The following is a 22731-nucleotide window of genomic DNA, read 5'->3' on the forward strand; positions in this document are numbered from 1 at the left end:
ATCCAGGTGAAAACATTCTTGAACTGAGTGTCTATAAGGTGTGTAACACCTGTACACATCCCTTCTTTTCTGCCTATCTTCAAGGAGTACATACAACAGGAGTTCAGAACACCTCTTCAAGTGGTCTCCTTAGAATAACTTGGATCCAGAAGTTCATTTAATTACTACCTTCCATGTAATATGACAGCACATAATTAAACATTCATCACTTATCTGTCCTGAGGATTTAAAATTCATTATTGGTATCAGTGGAGGCTGAAAGTATAGCTGGAACAGTGGCAGACTGTCTCTACAAACTCTGGGAGGATGGGCGGGGAATGACAACTCAGATGCAAAAGATAATGGAAAGAAAAGCAGCCAGGACAGAGATCTGGCAAGCTGTTAAGTGGAAAGACAGTAGAAGAACAGGCAGCAGGAGAACAAAATATTTCAGAGAGCTGTCTGATTTTAATTCATCCCTTTATGTTGTTGCTGTTTTAATCTCTTAAGAAGAAAAAGCCTAGATGAATTGGGTTGTCAAAAGAAATTATGTTTCAAGTTTCTAGTGGTTGCCACTGCTTTTTAAACTAACTTCTTACTGTCTATCTCCTAAGCATACAATAAAGACCAGTCTAACCCCTGGGCACGAAGGGAAGGATTTATATAATCTGGATCTGGGTAACACAGGAAACTAGCAGTGACCACAGAAAAGAGAGGACTGGAACAGGTAAACTAGAGGCTCAGAGTCTTAGCTGTCTGGGTATCAAACAGGAGCCCTGGAGGAAGCTCGGCTGGCCATCTACTGCCATCATATCTGCACTGCACTACGAATCTGGAGGGAAAACAACATGGCAACCAAAGAGTGAAATTCTTCTCACTCACTTAGCAAGTGGCAAGTTCAGAGATTATTTCTGACCCAGAAAATGCTGACTGCTTTAACACAACCAGGATATGAATTTAACACTGTGTGTAAAGCCAGGCAGCTGTAATTTTAAGAATTTATTGTATGAGCCATATTATGACTTGTTAAATAATGTGTTTGTATACAGTTTATTTTTTGATAATTCAAAAATATCAAAAGGTAGCAAGAACCAGTGTAACTCAGGTCCAAATGGATTAGGAAATTACTCTGTCTTCTTTAGACTTCACTGTGGACATTTTATGATAAAAAAGGAAGGAGACAGTTCTTGAAAGCTGGAAAATAGGTTTTTAGGAAGAATCAAGTGACTGGCTTCTTACAGACTGCCAATACCACTTATTAAGTGCTGACCATTCTATTCTGGTATAATGAGTGTGCATATGATGTACTTCTAATTCTTACCTGTGTCTCCTGACGCAAACTAGTATCTTCACTCTCTTTCTCAGTTTCTTCCTTACTTGGAGTCTTAGATACAAACTTGTTTTTGTTTACAGATTCTTCCACCAGTTTTTTTTCTGATTCTTTCATTATTTCCAGGGTCTCTTGAGTAGTGTTACTGTTAGACATCTTCTTCGATATAATACAGTAGCCTCTATGGACTCCTAAAGAAACATCAGACGCATTAAACAGGAAGTGTTTATCCATACACACAAAACTTGTATTTCACACTAGTCTGCAGCAGTCACCCCGTAACCCAGAAAAGGGTCTCTGAATAACTGCTGCCCCTGGATTAATTTCTTCTTTTAAAAAAAGCTTTATTGAGGTAGGGGTGCCTGGCTGGCTGTTGGTGGAATGTGCAACTCTTGATCTTGGGGTTGTGAGTTCGAACCCCACACTGGGTGTAGAGATTACTTAAAAATAAAGTCTTAAAAAAAATAATAAAAGCTTTATTGAAGTAAAGCTGGCATATGATAAACTGCATATATTTAAAACGTACAATTTAATTATGAAACATGCACACACCTGGGAAATCATCATTACAACCAATGTAGTGAGCACATTCATCACCCCAAAAGTCTCTGGCTCTTTTGTAAGCCCTTCCTCCCCTCTCCATCACCCACAGCCTACCACTGATCTGCTGTTACTACAGATTAGCCTTCATTTGTTAGAATTTTACGTCACACATTACCTGGATTCTTTTACCCAGCATAATAACCTTGAGATTCACCAGGAGTCAATTCTGAAGCAATGTAGTATGAGCCCTCTTAGCATTTTATGTGCCCCCCTTGTTTGCTACAGAAATCTGCTCACATTTTCAGCTTGAGCACATGATAGAGTTAACTCACTAGACTCTCTCCAAAAAGAAGAAAAACACCATAAAGCTCTATTCACCACCAGAGAGGACTACTCTCCTTTCCCAAGGGAGAACTTCCACAGTTACCACAAACCACAACAATGTTACCAACTTCAAGTGTCTCCCCCACCAAAAAGCAGCAAAATCAGGAGATGGTTTATAAATTCTTAAATTCTTTCCTTTAGCTTAAGCAAACTGAAGGAGTAGCGAGCTTTGTGGTCAGCTGTCCTTTATAAAAACTGGGTCTCTCCCTGAAGGAAGAGAAAATCTTTGCTTTGTTATTCACTATTTGTTCAGTCATTCTACAGTCTCCCAATGATACAGAGCATCCATACTGCAGGGGCGGCCAGCTCTTCATTACTGTTGACACCTGGGAAGTCCTGTAATGAAGTCAATCAACACAGTAATCCACGCACACACTCAAACACAAGTTTGCTGAGGTTGCTCCTTACATAGATTACAGACTACTTCAATTCTGAATGCTTCTTTCCTTTCTTTAAAAAGAGAAGACTGGGGGGGGGGGGCACCTGGGTGGCTCAGTCGGTTAAGTGTCCAACTTCAGACTGGGTCATGATCTCACAGTTTGTGAGTTGGAGCCCCACATCGGGCTCTGCGCTGGCAGTGTGGAGCCTACTTGGGATTCTCACTCTCTCCTCTTTCTCTGACCTTCTTCCACTTGTGCTTTCCCTCTCTCAAAATAAATAAACTTAAAAAAAAAAAAAGATAAGACTAGAAACTCTCCCAGACTTCATATCTATTCCATGTGGCCTTAGAAACAGAGCCAAACAAATAGTAATGATTCAAGAAAACTGTCACACCAGGCATTTTTTCCTCCTTCAAATCAGTTTAAATGGTAAGACCCTGAAGGCTCTTAAGGAGCACAGGTAATCTCAACCTGGCATAAGTTAAACAGTCTGCAAGATTATTGCTTTGTTCACCTTGTGGTGACTCTTGGGCAGCTGCCTAGAGACTTAGTTGGCACAGGGCTAAATGAAGGCCCTTTAAAAGGCCAGAGAGTCATTCATACAATCACAGTCATACAGTTGAATTTAAGATGACAAATACTGGAAGAAACAAACTACACAATAAAATGGCCAATATTCTATTTTTTAGTTAACTGGATCTATTACCTAGAGGATTCTATAAAAAGACTTCTACGAACACACGAAGCTTTATGGATCATTGGCTGTACATGGAGACTGCATATACACATACTTATTTTTTCTCCCATGGGTAAATCAGGCATCCATTGTCTCCAGTTTGAAGTGTAATAAAACCCAGCACATGCCTTTTCCATATCTCTTAGGTGGGAAATATCAATAGAGATCAGAATTGGAAGAGATCTTAAATATGACTTCATGCAATTTCCCCCCACCTCCCGATATCAGACCTCCTTTCTGTACCCTCCTGAGAGGAGCCTACAAGCCTCTCCGAGAAAACTCCTGGCACAGTATCATCTCACTACTTCTTAAGCAGTCTTAACTCTTATACTCTATAGTTTTTCCCTATAATAAGCTATAAATGGTTTCAATCTTGATGCTAAATCTGCTGCGGAGTCCCACAAAATTAAGTTTACTTCTTGTATCATGTAATTGACCTTGAATATTTTTCTTTTTCAGGCTTAAATAGCCTCAAACAGAGTTCTTTGTCAGAAAGAGAATGTGACAGTTGGGGAGTGGGGAAATTGGATGAAGCTGGTCAAAAGGTAGCAGCTTCCATTTAGAAGACAAAACGTACTGGGGATGCAAAGTACAACATGATGACCATAATTAATGCTGCTGTAAAGTATATTTGAAAGTTGTTAAGACAGTAGATCCTAAAAGTTCTCATCACAAGGAAAAAAAATTTTTGTAGCTACATAAGGAGAGGAATGTTAGGTAAACACTATGGTAATCATTTCATGGTATATATGTACGTCATTATGTTGTACACCTTAAACTTACACAAAACTATATGCTCTTTGTATCTCAATTTAAAAAGGGGGACAGTGAAACAGAAAAATATAAAGCGACTGGGTGTTTCTTTTTCTAGGTCTCAATTACCAAATAGCTGTATTTCTTCAAATCAGAATGACAACTTTGCAGCTCCTCTTCACACAGAAGTTGGAAAAGGCTCAACTATCTGGGTACCTAGACCAACTTCAGTGTCCAAACACTGTTTTCAGCCAAAGCACTATGGGAAAAATCAACCAAACAAAAAAAAAGGTCTTTCATAATAGTCACCCGTGGAATATGGTCATATATTCCAACTGCAGGGTTTTAAAAATTATTTATTTTTTTATTTTTTTAAGCAGGCTCTATGCCCAATGTGGGGCTTGAACTCAACCCGAGATCAAGAGTTGCATGCTTTACTGACTGAGCCAGCCAGGTGCTCCCCAACTGCAGTTTTAAGGAGCTACATGGTTTTCTTCATTCATTGGGAAACAGAAAAACTTGAGCTTTAGATTCTTAAAAACACCCATAAGACAGTGATTAACGATCCATCCACTTTTAAGAATTTTGATAGGCATTTCCACTGAGACTACCAGCATTTAATGAGCTATAAAAGATAAAGTAATTCTTACTCCAGGGAAAATGCAAATAGCAGAGGAAGAGGTATCCTAGCACACCACTCAAATCTCCCCTTTCTTCCACACTTAACAGTCTAGCCCAGATTTTCTTTTGGTGTTTGCCTTCCTCTGAGGACACATGATCAAGGAAGGTGACCCTATCCCTGAGCCCGAGAAGGTGGGCTAGATCAATTGTGGCAATTGTTTCCTTTTTGTGACTGGTTTGAGAAGGGACAAGTGACTCAATCATCACCAGTGAAATATGAGAGGACTTTGCCAGGTGAGTGGCTTCAAAGAAAGGTCATTGAAAAGAAAAGAAAAGAAAAGAAAAGAAAAGAAAAGAAAAGAAAAGAAAAGAAAAGAAAAGAAAAGAAAAGAAGGAAGGAAGGAAGGAAGGAAGGAAGGAAGGAAGGAAGGAAGGGCGGGCCATTCACTCTATTTAAAAGAAGAAAAAAAGCCACTAGAAAAGAATGGTTATCTTCTACTGAAGATAGTCTTGTGTGCAGATGATGCAGGACTGCAATATTCTATCAACTCAGAGGATGATAGAGCAGATAGAAAAAGCCTGGATCCTTGATGCTGAGATAGACAGAATTAGTCAACCTGGATGGTACCTCCCAACATGTGAGGTCATAAGTCTTATTATCATTTAAGCTCTTTTGAGTTGAGTTTACTGTTCCTTCTAGTCAAAAGCATCCTGACATAGTCAGAAATGGTATGTGAAGAGAGACTATCTGAACCAGACAGAAGAGCCCAGCTTTAGAAGTAGAAATAATTGACAGAAAGATGATAATAATCAGCTAAAATTTTTGGAGTGCTTACACTGTGTCACTATCCTAAAGTGTTTTATGTATCCTGTTTAATCTTACAACAATCTTATGAGATACATATTTTATTATCACTATTTTATAGATAAGTAAACTGAGGTACAGAGAAGTTAAGTAATGTAAGGTTATTGAACTGGTAAATGGTAGAACAGGGCTCAAAGCCAGGAAATTTGGCTTTAGCACTTGCTTTCTTGACCTTTATCCAATACTTCCACTAAGGGGACAGATGTCCAAAAACTAGGCAGAATGGAAAGTCCACCAGAGATACAAAGGAATCATGGAATCTCATAACTGGAAGGGGACTCAGAGGCGTCCTCATTTACCTCCATCCTTCTACATCCATAGTCCTCAGTCAGGTTCCTGAATCATCAAGTCTGAAAAATGGTCGTCCTAACTGTTTGTATACTTTTAGTGAAGGGAAAGTCTTCTCCAAAAACAAACCTTTTTTGGGGGGGAAATTATAAAGAGGCAAAACTCATCTTCCTATTCTTTCTGCCACTGGCCCCAGTTTAGTTCTCTGTGTAAGTCATAAAGAACAAGCTTAATCCTGCTACCATGTGAGTCCCATATGGGAGACAACTTTATCTTCTTTTTCTAAATATTTCCAGCCTCTCACTCTCTCTCTTTTTTTTTAGGCATTATTATTTTTTAAATTTAAATCCATGTTAGTTAATGTATAGTGTCGTACTGGTTTCAGCAGTAGAACCCAGTGACTTATCATTTACATATAACATCCAGTGCTCATCCCATCAAGTGTCCTCTTTAATGCCCATGACTCATTTAGCCCTTTAGTCCTTCCTTCCACCCAACAGCCCTCCAGCAACCCTCAGTTTGTTCTTTGTATTTAAGAGTCTCTTATGGTTTGCCTCCCTCTCTTTTTATTTTTCCTTCCCTTCCCCTAAGTTCACCTGCTTATGTTTTATTTCTTAAATTCCACATATGAGTGAAATCATGTATTTGTCTTTCTCTAACTTATTTCACTTAGCCTAATATAATCTGGTTCCATTCCCGTTGTTCCAAATGGCAAGATTTCATTCTTTTTGATTGCAAGTAATATTCTGTTGTGTATATATACCACAACTTCTCTGTCCATTCATCAGTCAATGGCCATGTGGGCTCTTTCCATACTTTGGGTACTGTCCACAGTACTGCTATAAACCCTGGGATGGATGTGCCTCTTCGAATCAGCATTTTTGTATCCTTTGGATAAATACTTAGTAGTGCAACCGCTGGGTCGTAGGATAGTTTATTTTTCACTTTTGGAGGAACCTCCATGCTGTTTTCCAGAGTGGCTGCACCAGTTTGCATCCTCAACAGTACAAAAAGTTTCCCCTTTCTCTGCATCCTTGCCACCATTCTGACAGGTGTGAGGTAGTATCTCATTGTGGTTTTGATTTTTGTTTCCCTGATGATGAGTAATGTGGAGCACCTTTTCATGTATCTGTAGCCATCTGGATGTCTTCTTGGGAGGGCTAGGAAGACACTTCTTGGAAAAAAGTGTCTATTAAAATATAGAGGGGACACTCAGAGACAGAAGGGCTTTTTCTCCCTTTTAATCCATGGCCTAGTAGAAAGAATGTTAAGCAAGAAGATAATAGCTAGAGGCTAAACATTCTGACTTACCCTGTGGCAAAATTCCTGTAAACTTTCCTGTCCTTTACCAATTTGTATATCAAGAGTAAATTACTCCCAACTGATACTCCTATTTTTTAAATTGTTTAAAATCTGGGGGCTCAGGAGAATAGATAAATTGTTGTATGTTCATGGAATACTGTTAAGTCAGGTCTTCAAATCACATGGTCTTAAGTTTCCTCACCATTTTGCGTCTAGATAAAAGAAACTATCCTCAAGTTAACAAAGGCTAGTTATAAGAGATAGTGTTATTACTCGTTGAAAAATACACTTATTACTCATTGAAAAATACACTGAGTTCAAAATTGTATTGCTTGAGCTGTGGCTCTCTTTTGTTCTCCAAAATAACCTTTAACTATGGCCATTTCTAGTCCTGTAGAAGTCTCTCCTTTCTCTTGGGGCAACAAATTCTCCAACGCAAAAAGCAAAAGTTGCAGCTGAGGGACAAGAAAAAGACAATTTATTAACTAAAAAAAAAAAAAAAAAGTCTTAAGGAGCAAGAATAAAGCTAGTAAGAGAAGGGTTAAAAGCAGAGAAGTAATTTCCACTCTTCATGGGTTACTCAATAGAGAGAGAGAATGAAGGGCTTGGGACGGTCAGAAAAAGAAAGGAACTATTTCATATGTAACTTGACTAGAACAAAGCAAAGACATTAATGTCCCAGGAGAGCCAAGATATGTGCTTTCCTACAACCTATTTGTGCACATTGTACATTTCATCCAGGCAAACAGCACAACTTTAAGACAGAATGTCTCCTGAGGACACTCAGTGGCTCAAAGCTGTGGAGAAGGGACTGTCAGAAGTGGGGGGCAAGGAGAGAGTGAGGAAATAGGATCATACAGGGGAGGATGATTAGGAGCCAAAATCTGACAATTTTTTCAGGGAGAATACTGCATATTCCCCATAAATTTTTTGACTGCCAAGGTAAGTACCTTCTAGAGCACAGTGAAATTGTATATCCTTCCATCAACTCATAAACAACTTTCTAGGCATGAGGCCAAAAAGAATTTATTATATAGGGGACACTCAGAGACAGAAGGGCATTTTCTCCCTTTTAATCCATGGTCAAGTAGAAAGAATGTAAGCAAGAAGGTAAGAGGTAGAGGCTAAAAATTCTGACTTACCCTGTGGCAAAATTCCTGTAAACTTTCCTGTCCTTTACCAATTTGTATATCAAGAGTAAATTATTCCCAATTGATATGCATATTTTTTAAATTGTTTAAAATCTAGGGGCTCAGAAGAATAGATAAACAAATTGTATGTTCATTGAATACTGTGCCACAATAAAAAAGAATGAACTTTTGGTGCCTGCCTTCCTTTGAGGACACATGATTAGGGAAAGTGACCATAGCTAACCCTGAGCCCTAGGAGATGGACCTTAATTAGGTACACCAACTATGGTAACTGTTTCCTTTTTGTAACTGGTTTGGGAAGAAAGAAGTGACTCAGTCATTACCAGTGAGACTAGGGAACTTTGCTGGGCATATTACTGAAATACACAAAAACATAGATGGATCTCAAAATTATTATGGTAAATAAAATAAAGCAGAACTCAGTTCAAAAAAATACGTAGGTCCATTTATAAGAAGTTCAAGGACAGGCAAAACTAAACTATAGTGATTTAAATCAGAAAGTGCTTGCTTAAGCACTATCAACAATAGTCAAAGTATGGAAAGAGCCCAAATGTCCATCGATGAATGAATGGATAAAGAAAATGTGGTACATGTATATACAATGGAGTATTACTTGGCAATCAAAAAGAATGAAATCTTGCCATTTGCAACTAAGTGGATGGAACTGGAGGGTATTATGCTAAGTGAAATTAGTCAGAAAAAGACAAAAATCATATGAATTCACTCATATGAAGACTTTAAGAGACAAAACAGGTGAACATAAGGGAAGGGAAACAAAAATAATATAAAAACAGGGAGGGGGACAAAAAAAAGAGACTCATAAAAATGGAGAACAAACTGAGGGTTGCTGGAGGGGTTGTGGGACGGGGGATGGGCTAAATGGGTAAGGGGCATTAAGGAATCTACCCCTGAAATCATTGCTTCACTATATACTAATTTGGATGTAAGTTTTAAAAAAAAAATAAAGTTAAATTATAAAAAAAAAAGAAAGAAAGTGCTTGCTTAGGATTTGGGGGTAAAATACTGGGATAAGGGATCCTTCAAAAATGATAAAAATATGCTATCGTGTTTGGGGTTATGGTTACATGGGTGTATGCAACTGTCAAGCCTTATTAACTGAATGCTAAAGATTTGTGCATTTTATTATATGTTACTTAAACACATACACACACGCTCTTAGGAGTCAAGACAATGGGGACAAAACATCTATGCAGTTAAAATGGCAGGGTGAAAACAAAACCAAACAAGTCTATGTGCTCATGCATGGCAAGCCTATTCTTAATTTTTGACTGGAGTTGGGAGAAAAGGAAAACAACACTAATGTATACTGAGCACAATTATGAATCTGGTGCTTTATGCATCTCAACTCATATTCACCAAAGTAGGTAAGCAACTCCACAAGGTCACACCACTACTAAGTGACAGACCAGACCAGAACTCTGGTACTGTCTGATTCCAAGGTCTACATTCTTTCTATGACTTTGATTTATTGTTTCTATACATTATTTTATTTAATCCAAACAAAACTCCTTAGCAGGACATTTTTTAGATGAAGAAACTAAAGCTGAGAGGAATTAAATAACTTTCCCAAGTTAACACAAGAGGGCCAAGGGCAGGATTCCAACCTAGCTATGTCTGATACTAAAGTTGTAGGTGTCCCAAGGTAGACATTCAAGAGTGTTGGGGTATGAAGCGTGGGATGAGAAGGGTGCCTAGGTCTGAGGCCTCTCTTCAGAGAGTGTCAGTGGGGACAAATTTAGGGGTTCAAAAATTAGGTTTCTAAGTTCTCCTGTCTTTCCCCTCCATCTGGGTCACTCCTCATGACTTCATACTTTTTAGTTTATAGAAAGTATTTTATTTGACCTTCTCAAGGTATAAAATATTATTTCCATTTTTGAATGAAATACTACCTAATACTACATGAATTGCTCAGGGCCATACTATGTATATAAGGAGACAGAGTTCAAACCCAGCTCTTCTTGATGGCAAAATCCTATGTTCTTTCTACTACAGTGCTCAAAGCACAAAAACCAACAACAGTATGATAACTGCATGCCTAAAGAGGTAAATGGCTCAACAGCCCTGGAGGACATGAAAGAAGGCCCTAAGGCCCAACACTCCCTTCTCTTCAAAGAGAGAAAGCAGAATATGGGGGAAAAGGCAGTAAAGTACTTAATGGAACATGTAAGTCTACAGCTATGTGACAGGCACCAAGTCCTTTAAGGACTTCAAAAGTCAACTGTCATAGGCTTCACTAGTACTAGGCAAACAAAAATAACAACAATAATAACAATTGTGCCAATTTTCTAAATCAGGGAAGTGTTAAGAAAATCACTCTGCTCTATAAATGCAAAAGGATTCACTAGTGTGTAAGGAAGGCCACAGGCATTGGCTGATGTCCAGAGCAATTCCTTAGGCAAAGTAAAGAGTGAAACAAGATTAAAATGTTCTGGACATGTACCCTCTTCCTTTGTTCAATATGTTATGGCTGTACTTGCCCTGAAATAAGAACTGCAGGTGCTTTTGATCAATGGACTGGAATGCTGGGCTTCATTATAATTTCTACCAGCTCCTCTACATTCTTTACCAAAAATGCCCATTTTACTTCTGTGGGCAAAACAGAACAAATCAAATTTCCTCCTCTTTCAAGCAAAGAACAGCAGTGGGGGCCTTTCCTTCTGCTGCTTCCATTTTCTTTAGCTTTATCATAGTAATGCTGCTATGTAGAAAATATCACAGAATCTCAGGGATGGAAAGGACCTTGAAAGTTCACACTGTCTTTTCCCGTGCCCTGGCAAAATTGCTCCCAAGTCAATCCAGAGAAGACATTCTGGAAAAGAAAAAAAATAAAATAAAAATCACGATTTACCTACTGTCCATGGCATTTCAGGATGCCTTCTATTACTAACTTAACCGCCATGCAGGTAAATCTATCTTGCCCTACTGTGATGACCTTAGAGGTCAATGCCACCGCTTGTTAGGTAGGGAGGACACCTAAGCCAACAATTTAGTATTAAAAGAATTATTTCAAAATATAAAATTGAATGTGAGATTGGCCAGGGAAATGAAAAAAGAACAATCTAATTTCATATAAAGGAGCCAGGAACCTTTAAGAATCATTATTCCTTAAGCCTCTGCTGCAAAGGAGAGTCTGCTATTTACTTGGCAATATCCAATCACTTCTTCCTTAAAAGAAGTGGTTTTTAGTTGGACACATGGCTGCCTGGAAAAAAGCAACACATATCCCAACCTCCACTGTAGCTAAATAGGAGCACATGACTAAGTTCTAGTCCATGAGACATAAGAAGCAGTGCTATGGATTAAACTATGTGCCTCTCTAAATCCCTATGTTGAAGCCCTAACCCCCAGTATCTCAGAATGTGACTGTATTTGGAGACGGGGCCTTTAAGGAAGTTATTAAGTTAAAATGGGGCTGTTAGAGTGGACCCTAATCTAATCTGACTGGTATTCTTGTAAGAAAAGGAAATTTAGATACACAAAGAGACATCAGAGATGTATGGGTAGAGGAAAAACCATGTGACATAGCCTTCTGGAGAAACCAAATCTGCCAACACCTTGATCTTGGACTTCTAGCCACCGGAACTATGAGAAAATGAATTCTGTTGTTAAACCATTCAGTCTGTGGTATTTTGTTATGGTAGCCCTAGGAAATTAATACAAGTAGTAAATACAACTTCTATGAAGTATCCTTAAAGGAAGTGGGTAGCCCTTCTTTACTTTTCCCTAATTCCTGCTTGCTTAAATGTAGAAGTAAAGGCTGGTGCATTAGCAGCCATCTGGTACTGTGAGATGATACTAGGATTGAAAACCACAGGTTGTGAGGCAACAGACAGAAGAAACCAGGGTCCTTGACTATAGCAGTCAGACTAGAAGGACTCCCCTAGATTTCCTGAATGTGAGAAAAATACACTTCACTCTTATTTAAGATACTATTTAGGCACACACATGCACACACACATATACTAAGTAATTCTGATTTAAAAAAAATTCCTTAATTCCTAGAAGCAAGGAATCCTGCAGCAACGCTAGAGCTTATATGTACTTGAAAGGAAAGAGGTAAAATAAGGGAAAGTTGGCATTTTTTAAAAGATTTTATTTTTTAAACTATTTTAATGTTTATTTATTTATTTTTGAGAGAGAAAGAGAGAGAGCAAGCTCATACGAGTAAGACAGGGGCAGAGAAACAGAATCCCAAGCAGGCTCTGTGCTGTCAGTGCAGAGCCTGACATGGTGCTCAAACTTATGAACTATGAGATCACGACCTGAGCCGAAATCAAGAGTTGGATGTTTAACCAACTGAGCCACCCAGATGCCCCTAAAAGATTTTATTTTTAAATAATCTCTACACCCAACATGGGGCTCGAACTCACAACCCCAAGATCAAGAGTTGCATGTTCCACTGACTGTGCCAGTAGGCAATCCAAAAGTTGGCATTTTATGGAGGATATAAGAGCATCACTCTTGGGCTCTAATGCTACCTCTGCTGCAAGGAAAAGGCTAAACATAATAATAGGGTGAATTAGGGGCAGTGCCCAACAAAATAACATTCAATCTCCAGAATGTAGGAGGCAGCAAGCACATTGTAGTGGATAAATTCATGGACTTTGTAGCTTGACGTGAATTTGGCTACGAGACTACTGTTTCCAAAACTTAGTAATCATGTAACTGAGCCTCAGCCTCCTCATTTGTAAGATTAGGCATAATGCACATCTCACAGAGCCATTGCAAAAACATGTGAGATAACGAATGCAATGGACCCATACACAGTAGGTATTCAATAAATTTTAGTTCCTCTTCATCACATTCCACATTAAGAAGGAAGAGGAAGATAACTGAATGACCCTTTTCCCTTGGCATCTTGTATACACCCTTTTCCCAATCAGTACAGGAGCTACTGATATTGAAGAGGTGAGACTCTTATCTATTTTAATGATAAGCGGAGAGTAAAGACTGCAAGAAAGAGAAAAGGAAATTTTATTTACCCCTTAGTGTTGGCTTCCTATTTTTCTTGGTACTTTGGTATTTTAAGAACTGTTTTTTGCAGGGTGTCTGGGTGGCTCAGTCATTAGTTAATCATCCAACTTCAGCTCAGGTCATGATCTCATGGTTCATGAGTTGGAGCTCCACGTAGGGCTGGAGCCTGCTTTGGATTCTGTGTGTGTGTGTCTCTCTCTCTTTGCCCCTTCCCTGTTCGTACTCTCTGTCTCTCTCCCTCTCAAAAAAATAAACATTTAAAAAACAAAACGAAACTGCTTTTTTAAAAAAAATCAGTTCAGGTCGGGGCACCTGGGTGGCTCAGATGGCTAAGCGTCCAGCTTGATTTCAGTCCAGGTCATCATCTCAATGGCTTGTAGGACTGAGCCCCACCTCACCTTGGGCTCTGCACTGATAGTGTGGAGCCTGCTTGGGATCCTCTCTCTCTGCCCCTTCCCCACTCGTGTGTCCTCGCAATTCTCTCTCTCAAAAAATAAATAAACATTATTTTGAGAGAGAGAAAGTGAGAGACAGAGTGTGAACGGGGGAGGGGCAGAGAGAGACGGAGACACAGAATCCAAAGCAGGCTCCAGGCTCTGAGCTCTGAGCACACAGCCTGATGCAGGGTTCAAACCCACGAGCCCTGAGATCATGACCTGAGCCGAAGTCAGATGCTTAACCGACTGAGCCACGTAGGAGCCTACCCCCCTCCCCCACCTCCCGGAAAAAAAATAAACAGTCAATTCAGTTGGAAAGACTGTTTCTTTCCAAAAGAAAGAACTCCAATGTTTGATATAGCTGTAAGCACAGACCTAAGGCAAGAGATCACTGAAGAGTGCCTAGTTCCTTCAGACTCTGTTATCCATGATGGCTGTTCAGATATGTAAAGAATACCCAATGTTTGTTGGCTCAGATCCTAAGGAGCCCTCACTTCTAGAATGCTGATCATTGATCACTCTGTTGTGTGCAGAGTTAGACACTTTACAAATAGATATCATCATTCCTTTTTTATAGAAGAGTAAACTGAGGATCAAACTGATCAGACAGCAAATTTTGTTGACTCTAATTTCAAAGTATATATCCAAAATCTGATGACTTCCTACACTTCCACTGCTACCACCCTGGTACAAACCACCATCTCTCTTGGTGGAATGACTGCAATAACCTTCTAACTGGTCTCCTGCTTCCAATCTTGCTCTCCTACAGTATTTTCTAAACATAGCAGCCAGAGTGATTATGAAAAAACATTTTCAGATCATGTTACACCTTTGCTTAAAACCATCCAATGGCTCCTCATCTCAGAGCAAAAGCAGAAGTGCTTAAAATGACCTACAAAAGCTTAAATAATCTGATACCAGTTTGCCCTCTGACCCCAACTCTTATTACCCCCCCCCCAACTTTTGCAGGTCCAGTCACACTGGCTCCCCCATGCCCTAAACCCACTTTATGGTGATTACTTTTTGCTGTTCCTTCCTTCTGCCTGGAATGATCGTTTTCCAGATAACAGCATGGCTTGCTTACTTTTTCTCTTCAGGTCTTTACTGAAATGCCATCTCAGTGAGCCTTCTCTGGTCGCAATAACTAAAATTATAAAACCCCAAATGCTTCTTATCCTACTCCCCTAAGGCCTCCCCCACAAAAAGTTACTCAATCAGATACCAAACAGACTTTTTGCTTCTCTCTGCTTAACAGATAAATCTGAAGTTTGTTTTCTTCCTTCTCTGAGATAGAAAGTGACAGTATAATGAAAAGTTCACATCTCCCTCATAGAGATGCAAATACCTCAAAAGAGGAGAAAGAACAAACCCATGGACCTCTTGAGGTCTGTTTCAGTCCTTCAAGTCTGTAAAGAGCCAAGCATGGCACCACTGGAGAAGAGAACAAGACTCACCATAATTTCTGATATAAAATGTAAATTCCCTGATATAAAATATGAGAAACATAATACTCTTGACTTCTTCCATTTACGAGATCTAGAGAGGGAATTTTCTTAGTATGACTGACTCAATCTCTAAAGCAATAAGGTACAGGAAAGGATAACATGCCATGATTTGCTATGACAAAGAACTAACACTGACTGAGTGAAATCTCCCAGACCTATGTCAGTCAGTAAGTATGAAGAAGCTAGGAAAGTGAAGACAGAAAACATGGAAGCAACTCCCAGCTAATCCTCTAACTCCAGACAAATGGTGTGCTAATATAATACCAACAGGGATCTACCATATCAGAGTGGAAGAGAAACAAGGAAAAGCAAGTAAGAAAAAAGTTGCCAATTTCCGACTCAGCTTGAAAGCTACCAAAATTTGCAAGGCCTCTCTAGATACAAAGCCCAATCTCCTCTGGTCTAGAAGGCCAGAGTTTGACTTAGACTTGGCCTAAGCTCCACTGACTGCAGCAGCAGCCTGATTCACAAATAGGTGATAGGTGTTTCCTACTATATCTTCTTCCAATCAAATCACATTAGGAAAATAATGTATCGTTACAGTGTTTATATTAAACTGCAAATTTTGAAAGAGAAGAGAAGAACACTTTACACCATTCTTGAAACATTTTGTTTCACAGCTCTATGTACAGTTGTGGTATTAATGTCATATATCACTCGGTAAATGAATTCTGCAAGGTTAAATAATGATATGTTTATGTTCTTTCCGCTCATTGGCCCCCAGGTCAGCCAATCTGATCCAGGACTCCATGGCAACAGGCTCTATCACTAAGAGCTACAAGATAAGATTTCCTCTGCCTTTTTTTTTTTTTAATAAAGTATTTTCCACAGAAACTGCTACAAATACTGTCAAAAAGTAGTCTCCTCAGACAAATAAAAAATCCTGCCATTGATATGCTAAAAATGAACAGTGGAAGGAAAGAGTGAATAGCAATGACAATGAACCTATGCAAATAACAAGGGATCTCCAAAACTCCACAGAGATTTCCCTTGTTTAATTTCAGTAGAGAAATTCAGGAATCCTTGAATTGTGAAAAACCAACACCAAGATAAATTGAAGATTAGTATTAGGGGAGTGCTGCCCAGCTGAAATCACAGTATTGAAGCTTCCCAGGCGATAATATATAGAGAGAGCTAAAAGTTTTAACTTAAGACAGCCAACCTTTGGGGCCCTGGGTGGCTTAGTCAGTTAAGCGTCCAACTCTTGATTTCAGCTCAGGTCATGATCTCACGGTTTGGGTTCAGCCTGCACTGGGCTCTGTGCTGGTAGCACAGAACCTGCTTGGGATCCTCTGTCCTGCCCCTTCCCTGCATGCATATGCAAGCTCTCTCTCAAAATAAATAAACTTGGAGAGGAAGAAGAAGAAGGAGGAGGAGGAGAAGGAGAAGGAGGGGGGGAGGGGGAGGGGAAGGAGGAGAAGGAGGAGGAGGAGAAAAGGCAGCTAATTTTGTAAGTTTCCCATCATTTTTTCTGAACTGTTAAAGTGAGCCTCAAAACTCACAGATCTCAGGTTCTTATTGCCCCTATTTCTTAAATCACAGCTCATACCATCCTTCAAATTCTGTGATGTCTTCTTCTCTACATTCCCCTCCCCTACCATCCTCTACTATGCTTAGAGAAAAAGACTGCCATGTCCAAATGAGGAAATAATACATTTGCTCTTCACATACCATATGTCCCTATTCCTTCTCCATCAGCTGTAGACCTCACTGAAACAAAGTGGAAGCAAGAGAATTACAAAGTAGTTAAGGAGACTAGACTGAAACAACCCATCATTCTCCCTAGAGGAGTTCACTGACATTCTAAAATCCACCTGACATATTACAACATATTCTGCTTTCCAGCATGCTTTTCACCAATAACTGATATGATATTTCTGGCTGCAACAAGCAACTCTGGTCCCCACCTGCTGGTATATGGTGGTAAGTGAATGCTGAAAAGTAGACAAAGGTCGGGGTCAAAATTAGCTTGGAAACTGTACATTTTCATCTGGCTCACATTGTTGTGGCTTTTTGTTTTAATTGTGCTAAATACACATAACATAAAAATTACCATTTTATTCATTTTTAAGTATACAGTCCAGTAGCATTAGGTACATTCATATTATTTGCATTACAGAAGAGAACATGGTTTCAGACACAAAGGCCACGGTAAGAGAATACAATCATTCTTTCTGTGATTATTTACTAAACTTGTATTTATTGTACAAGTCACTTATTATTAAGAAGTATAGTTTAGGGGCCTGGGTGGCTCATTCAGTTAAGCGTCCAACTTCAGCTCAGGTCATAATCTCATGGTTTGTGGTGGGTTCGAGCCCCACACTGGGCTCTATGCTGACAGCTTGGAGCCTGGAGCCTGCTTCAGATTCTATGTCTCCCTCTCTCTGTTCCTTCCCCACTTGCACGCTCTCGCACTCTCTGTCGCATGCGCTCTCTCTCCCTCTCTCAAAAATAAACGTTAAAAAATTTTAAGAAGAAGTATGGAGAATAGTCAAATGTTAATATCTGATACTAATGCCCACTAAAAGTAGTGATCCACACATGTATTTCCAGTATGCTTTTCACATGCTGAATATAGTTTCTTAGGTGCACATCTCAGTTCCCAAACAAGTCCAAAGCATATAGAGGTCTACATCTCTTTTGTCAGCACTGAGTTCCAAGGGACCCATAGTTAGCATGCTAACCCATGTTAGCAGACTAACATGAGAAGCAATAGACAGAGTTCTAGAAACTCCTAGAACAGAGAAAACATTTCCTGTTACACTGTTTCAAATTTCCAATGAATTGAGGCACTATTAAGAGAATTAAGGTTGTTAAAGAGACAGCAAAGAGGTAAAATGTTAACTTGTAGTGGGAATCATAATATCAAAGCTAAAAAAAAAAAAATCACTACCAGCCCTCTCTCTAGATCAGTTGCCTTTATACCTTTGTAACAGAAAACCCAAACATTTTGTTCCCTTTTCTAAAAAAAAATCCTGGGCCAGTAGGCAGAGAAAAACAGCATATTTACTAATCTCAGAAGCACAAGAAGCTGCATGAATAGGCTATTTTCTCAGTGATGCTGTCTTCCAATGTGAAAGCCCTGGGCTCTGGTCAGAGGAGGCCATTTTCCTCAAGCACCAAAAACAGCTGCAGCAGCGATCATTTATTGTGCATCTACTGTGTTCCATTTATATAAGGAATTTATATAAGTTCTATCACATTTATCTTCACTTTCACACATTTTGAAAATTTACTTTCAGATACTAACAGTAAGGATTTAAATTTTTTTCTTTAAAAATTTTTTTAATATTTATTTTTTAGAGAGAGTGAGACAGAGTATGAGCAGGGGAGGGGCAGAGAGAAGAGGGAGACACAGGCTCTGGGCTGTCAGCACAGAGCCCGACACGGGGCTTGAACTCACAAACTGCATGATTGTGACCTAAGCCGAAGTTGGACACTTAACTGACTGAGCCACCCAGGTGCCCCAGGATTTAAGATGTTTTCATCTTTCTTTTAATATCAGAAAAGTATTATAGGCTTCTTTATATTTATAGAAAACACACACAAAAAGAAAAGAAAAAACAACCATAATCTATAACTAAGAGATAACTGCTATTAATAACAGTATTTTCAGACATATTTTTCTAAATTTTGTTTCCATATTTGTATGTAATTTACAATCACATTGCATATATTTCCGTATCTAATATACACATATATATATTTTTTTAATCAGAGAGAGAGAGTGAGCGTGCACACGAGTGGGGGAGAGGGACAAAGGTTGAGAGAGAGAATCCCAAGTAGGCTCCATGCTCAGAGTGGAGCCTGACACGAGACTTGATCCCATGACCCTGGGATCATGACCCAAGTCAAAATCAAGAGTCGGACGCTCAACCGACTGAGCCACCCAGGTGCCCCCATAACTAATAATTTTTATAGTTTACATTACATAGAACATCTTTATACCATGATTTTTTCTACTACTAAAACTGTGACAAAAATACAACTGTGGCCATTTTCTCCATTATTACTTTTAAAAACAGTCATTTTTTAAGTTTTAAGAACAGAGAGAGAGAAAGCGCTAATGGGGGAGGGGCAGAGACCGAGGGAGAGAGAGAATCCCAAGCAGAGCATGGAGTGTGACCCCACGACACTGGGATCATGACCTGAGCAGAAATCAAGAGCTGGTCGCTCAACCAACTGAGCCACCCAGGTGCCCCTAAGGTTTTATTTTTAAGTAATCTCTACACCCAAATATGGGGCTCAAACTCACAATCCTGAGATCATGAAAGGCACACTCTACCAACTGAGCTGGCCAGGTACCCCACATGTACCATAATTTTTAACTATTTTCCTATTATTGGATATTTAGGAAAACTGTTACTTTTTATAATAAAATAATGCTGTGATGAACATCTTTGTACTTAAGTCTTTATTCACATTTCTCATCAACTCCCTAGAATAAATATTCAAGAGTTCTGGGGGTAAAAAACGTCCCCCCAGGTTCACTCCAGTTAACAGAAGCGAGGCTAGCCACACTATCTGTAGTGTTTCTCAACTGTTCCCCCAGGAACATAATAATGTCCACTTCACACATCCCATGACAGTGCCTGGACTTTAAGGACATTCACCCAGGTAGGGCTTCTCAGTTTCTACTTTTCTTCAACTCATGCCCCATTTTAGTGACATTAACTCTTCTTTCCTATATATTCCACTAGAAAAAATATATACCCTGTACTCCTTTAGACTCACTGGCCTAAGAAAATTAATACGGAGGAAAGGACAAAAAGTTACACAGGAAAATGTTCTCTTTTATGTTAATGTCACACACACTGTTCACTAGCTCTTGTCAGTATACCTTGATATTAGAGAGCAATCCAAAAGATGAAGCCTCAAAAACTACAAAAAAATAACTCTCTAAATCCTTACTATGAAACTATAAGAAGGTAAAAGGGTGTGGAGATATTGAATATTTCAGTATTTGTTTGTGATCTGACATATGGTCAATCATTTAAGATCCTAGATTTTTTAAAAAGTAAGCTCTATACCCAATGTGGGCTTGAACTCATGACCCTGACATCAAGAGTCACATACTCTACAGACTGAGCCAGCCAGGCCTGCACCAGGTCTTAGTTTTTTTTTAAGCTTGTGAATTTAAGGAGTCTTTCTATATAGTACTTCATATAAATCTTACAGTCACAAATATATGGAAAAAGAGTATCACACCTCATCAACTCACAGAGAGAAAAGCAGAGGATACAAAGTTTCAGAGGTAGACAACAAAGGCAAGTGTCCTAAGATTTTAAAGCACATCAGAACAATGGTACAAAGGAAAACACAAAACAAAAAATAAAAAACAACCAATCATCATCGACAGAAGTCAAAAGATGAATGATGGCCAAGGAACGAAAAAGAGAGCAATTAATCTGAGAGAACATGTTCCCAATTTGGCCTCAAATAATAAGCATCAAATTAGAAAAGATACTTCCTAAAAGGATGAACTGTGTCAATTTTAAACTTAAGTACTTAGATTATACAAATATTCATTTAAAAAACTCAGTATCTTACATGGCTTTAAAATCACTCTGGCTTCTCAAAAATTACTGGTCACCTGAAGATATAAATGGTACATTCCTAAACATTAATAATAATGGCTAATGCAAACCAGGAACTATCTTTAAAGACTTTACATGCACTAACTCTTTTAATCCTCAAAACAACCCTAGCAGGTGGATACTATTATTATCTTCATTTCATGTACTTTACATACGAAGAAATGGAGATATTAAGTAATTTGTCCAAGGTCAGAGAACAAGCAATTGGCATAGCTGGAATTTGAGCTCAAGCAGCGTAAATCCAGAGTCCAAGCATTTAGCCACTATACTTTTCCAAAAAACAAAAAGCAAAACAAAAAAGGCAAAACAAACAAACAAACAAAAAACACACCTCCCAATAGACTATTTAACTACAGACTATTTAGTAGGTAGGCTAGGAGCTAGGAGAGAAGAACATCAGAAAGAAGTCTGTAAAAAGTTTTAGGCACAGAAAGAGTCTCTATCAATTTTGCCAGAAAGTTCTTTTGATATATATCACATTTTAAATTATTCCAAATAGGGTGATGGTAAGCACCTTTTGCAAAAGCAGTTCTTGATCTTTTCTTCCCCCTTTAACCAAAAAAAAAAAAAAAAAAAAAAAAAGTGGAAAAAAAGGAAGGATAAAAAGAAACTGAAATCTTACTTCTCCAACACCTTTCAACAGCTTTTCTTGCCTTGACCTTTTCCAAAACCTTGATGGTTAGAAAACAAAGATGAAAAAAGAAGGCACTTTCAGTTGAAATAAAAAGACCTCTTAGTAATTTTTCCACTGCTAATGACTGAAACATCTAAGACTTTAGGTCGATCCCACCCACTCCCAAATGGAAGGAAAACCAAGTTAACAAAACCGTCATCTTTTAATTTCACAGCAGGTTTCTTCCCCCTCTAAGGCTATTCCTGTCCTCGCTGCAGACAGGGAACTGCTCCCAGTGACGTCAGAGCAGTCTCCCAGCAACGATTAATAGGGCTGTCCACCACAGGGGTTTCCTGAAAAGCTAGCAAGAAATTATCCACATATTTGCTGCAATACTGAGATGCAAGGATGTGGTGGAATTTCTCTTAACTCTTACAGCTCCAGTCTCTGGCAAGGTTATTCTGGAATGCTCTCAGTTTCCCCTAGGATTATCTTCCTTTTTCTTACCCTACTTCTCTCCAAATAAAATTATAATTTTGTTAGTTTGAAATACTTACACCTGTAATAAATATTGATATATGTGAACTACCATAAAAATAGGACTGAATATAAGTCCAGCAGACATTGCTCTTTCATTTCATACACAGAAAAAATGAAAGCAGAGAACAGAAAAGCATGTGAGGACAGAAAATAGGCAAGCAAGTCCTTAAAGGTACTTTTCCATATATGCCTCCCAAACACACCCATAGACAGGCAAATCTTAAATTTTCCTAGGCTCTAGTCTACTGAATTTTTCACACTGACCTCTGCAGGCAGCTCTCCAGAGATCAATGGTATTAAAATGGAGTTGCATAAAAAGAAACTGGATGCCCAAACACTTACTTAAACCAAAAAAAAAGGTAAGTTAGGTTCACACCCAAGAGGATATCTAACAATTTCTTCCTAAAGCTTTGCTTTAGCTCCATACATTCAAAATGAGAGTTTTTACTTTAACTACAATAGCAAGGAATTTCACCCATCTACTTATTTTTTGAGGTCTGAGAAACAGTATACAAACTGCCTGCTCAGGACCAGTGCAAATAAGGTAGAAAAATTCCAAATTCCAAAGCTCAACCTAGAATTACTCATGGATGCGAGGTTCCAGAAACCTGCTTATGAGCCCTTTTTCATTCCATATTTAGAAAAAGCAATTAAGTAAAATTCATTAGAAGCAGGACATACAGGGTTAATTCAAACACTATGCTTCAGCAAT

The 22731-nt window shown here is 38.8% G+C and overlaps 1 protein-coding gene across 32 annotated transcripts in view; it reads right to left on the reverse strand.

Moving 5' to 3' along the window:
- R3HDM2 (R3H domain containing 2) overlaps positions 1-22731 on the reverse strand; it is a 159193-nt gene that overhangs the window by 42067 nt on the left and 94395 nt on the right. For 20 of the 32 annotated variants that reach the window (XM_053226415.1, XM_053226408.1, XM_053226407.1 and 17 more), the window contains 2 exons: positions 11093-11162; positions 1301-1500 (listed from right to left, as the gene is read on the reverse strand). In XM_053226415.1, the coding sequence (XP_053082390.1) occupies positions 1301-1465 (165 nt within the window). In that variant the 5' untranslated portion in view covers positions 1466-1500; positions 11093-11162. The remainder of the gene's footprint in view (positions 1-1300; positions 1501-11092; positions 11163-22731) is intronic. The other 12 variants (XM_053226418.1, XM_053226416.1, XM_053226409.1 and 9 more) reach the window with 1 other exon arrangement.

This window comes from Acinonyx jubatus, chromosome B4, assembly GCF_027475565.1.
Source record: "Acinonyx jubatus isolate Ajub_Pintada_27869175 chromosome B4, VMU_Ajub_asm_v1.0, whole genome shotgun sequence".
NCBI classification, from domain to species: domain Eukaryota; kingdom Metazoa; phylum Chordata; class Mammalia; order Carnivora; family Felidae; genus Acinonyx; species Acinonyx jubatus.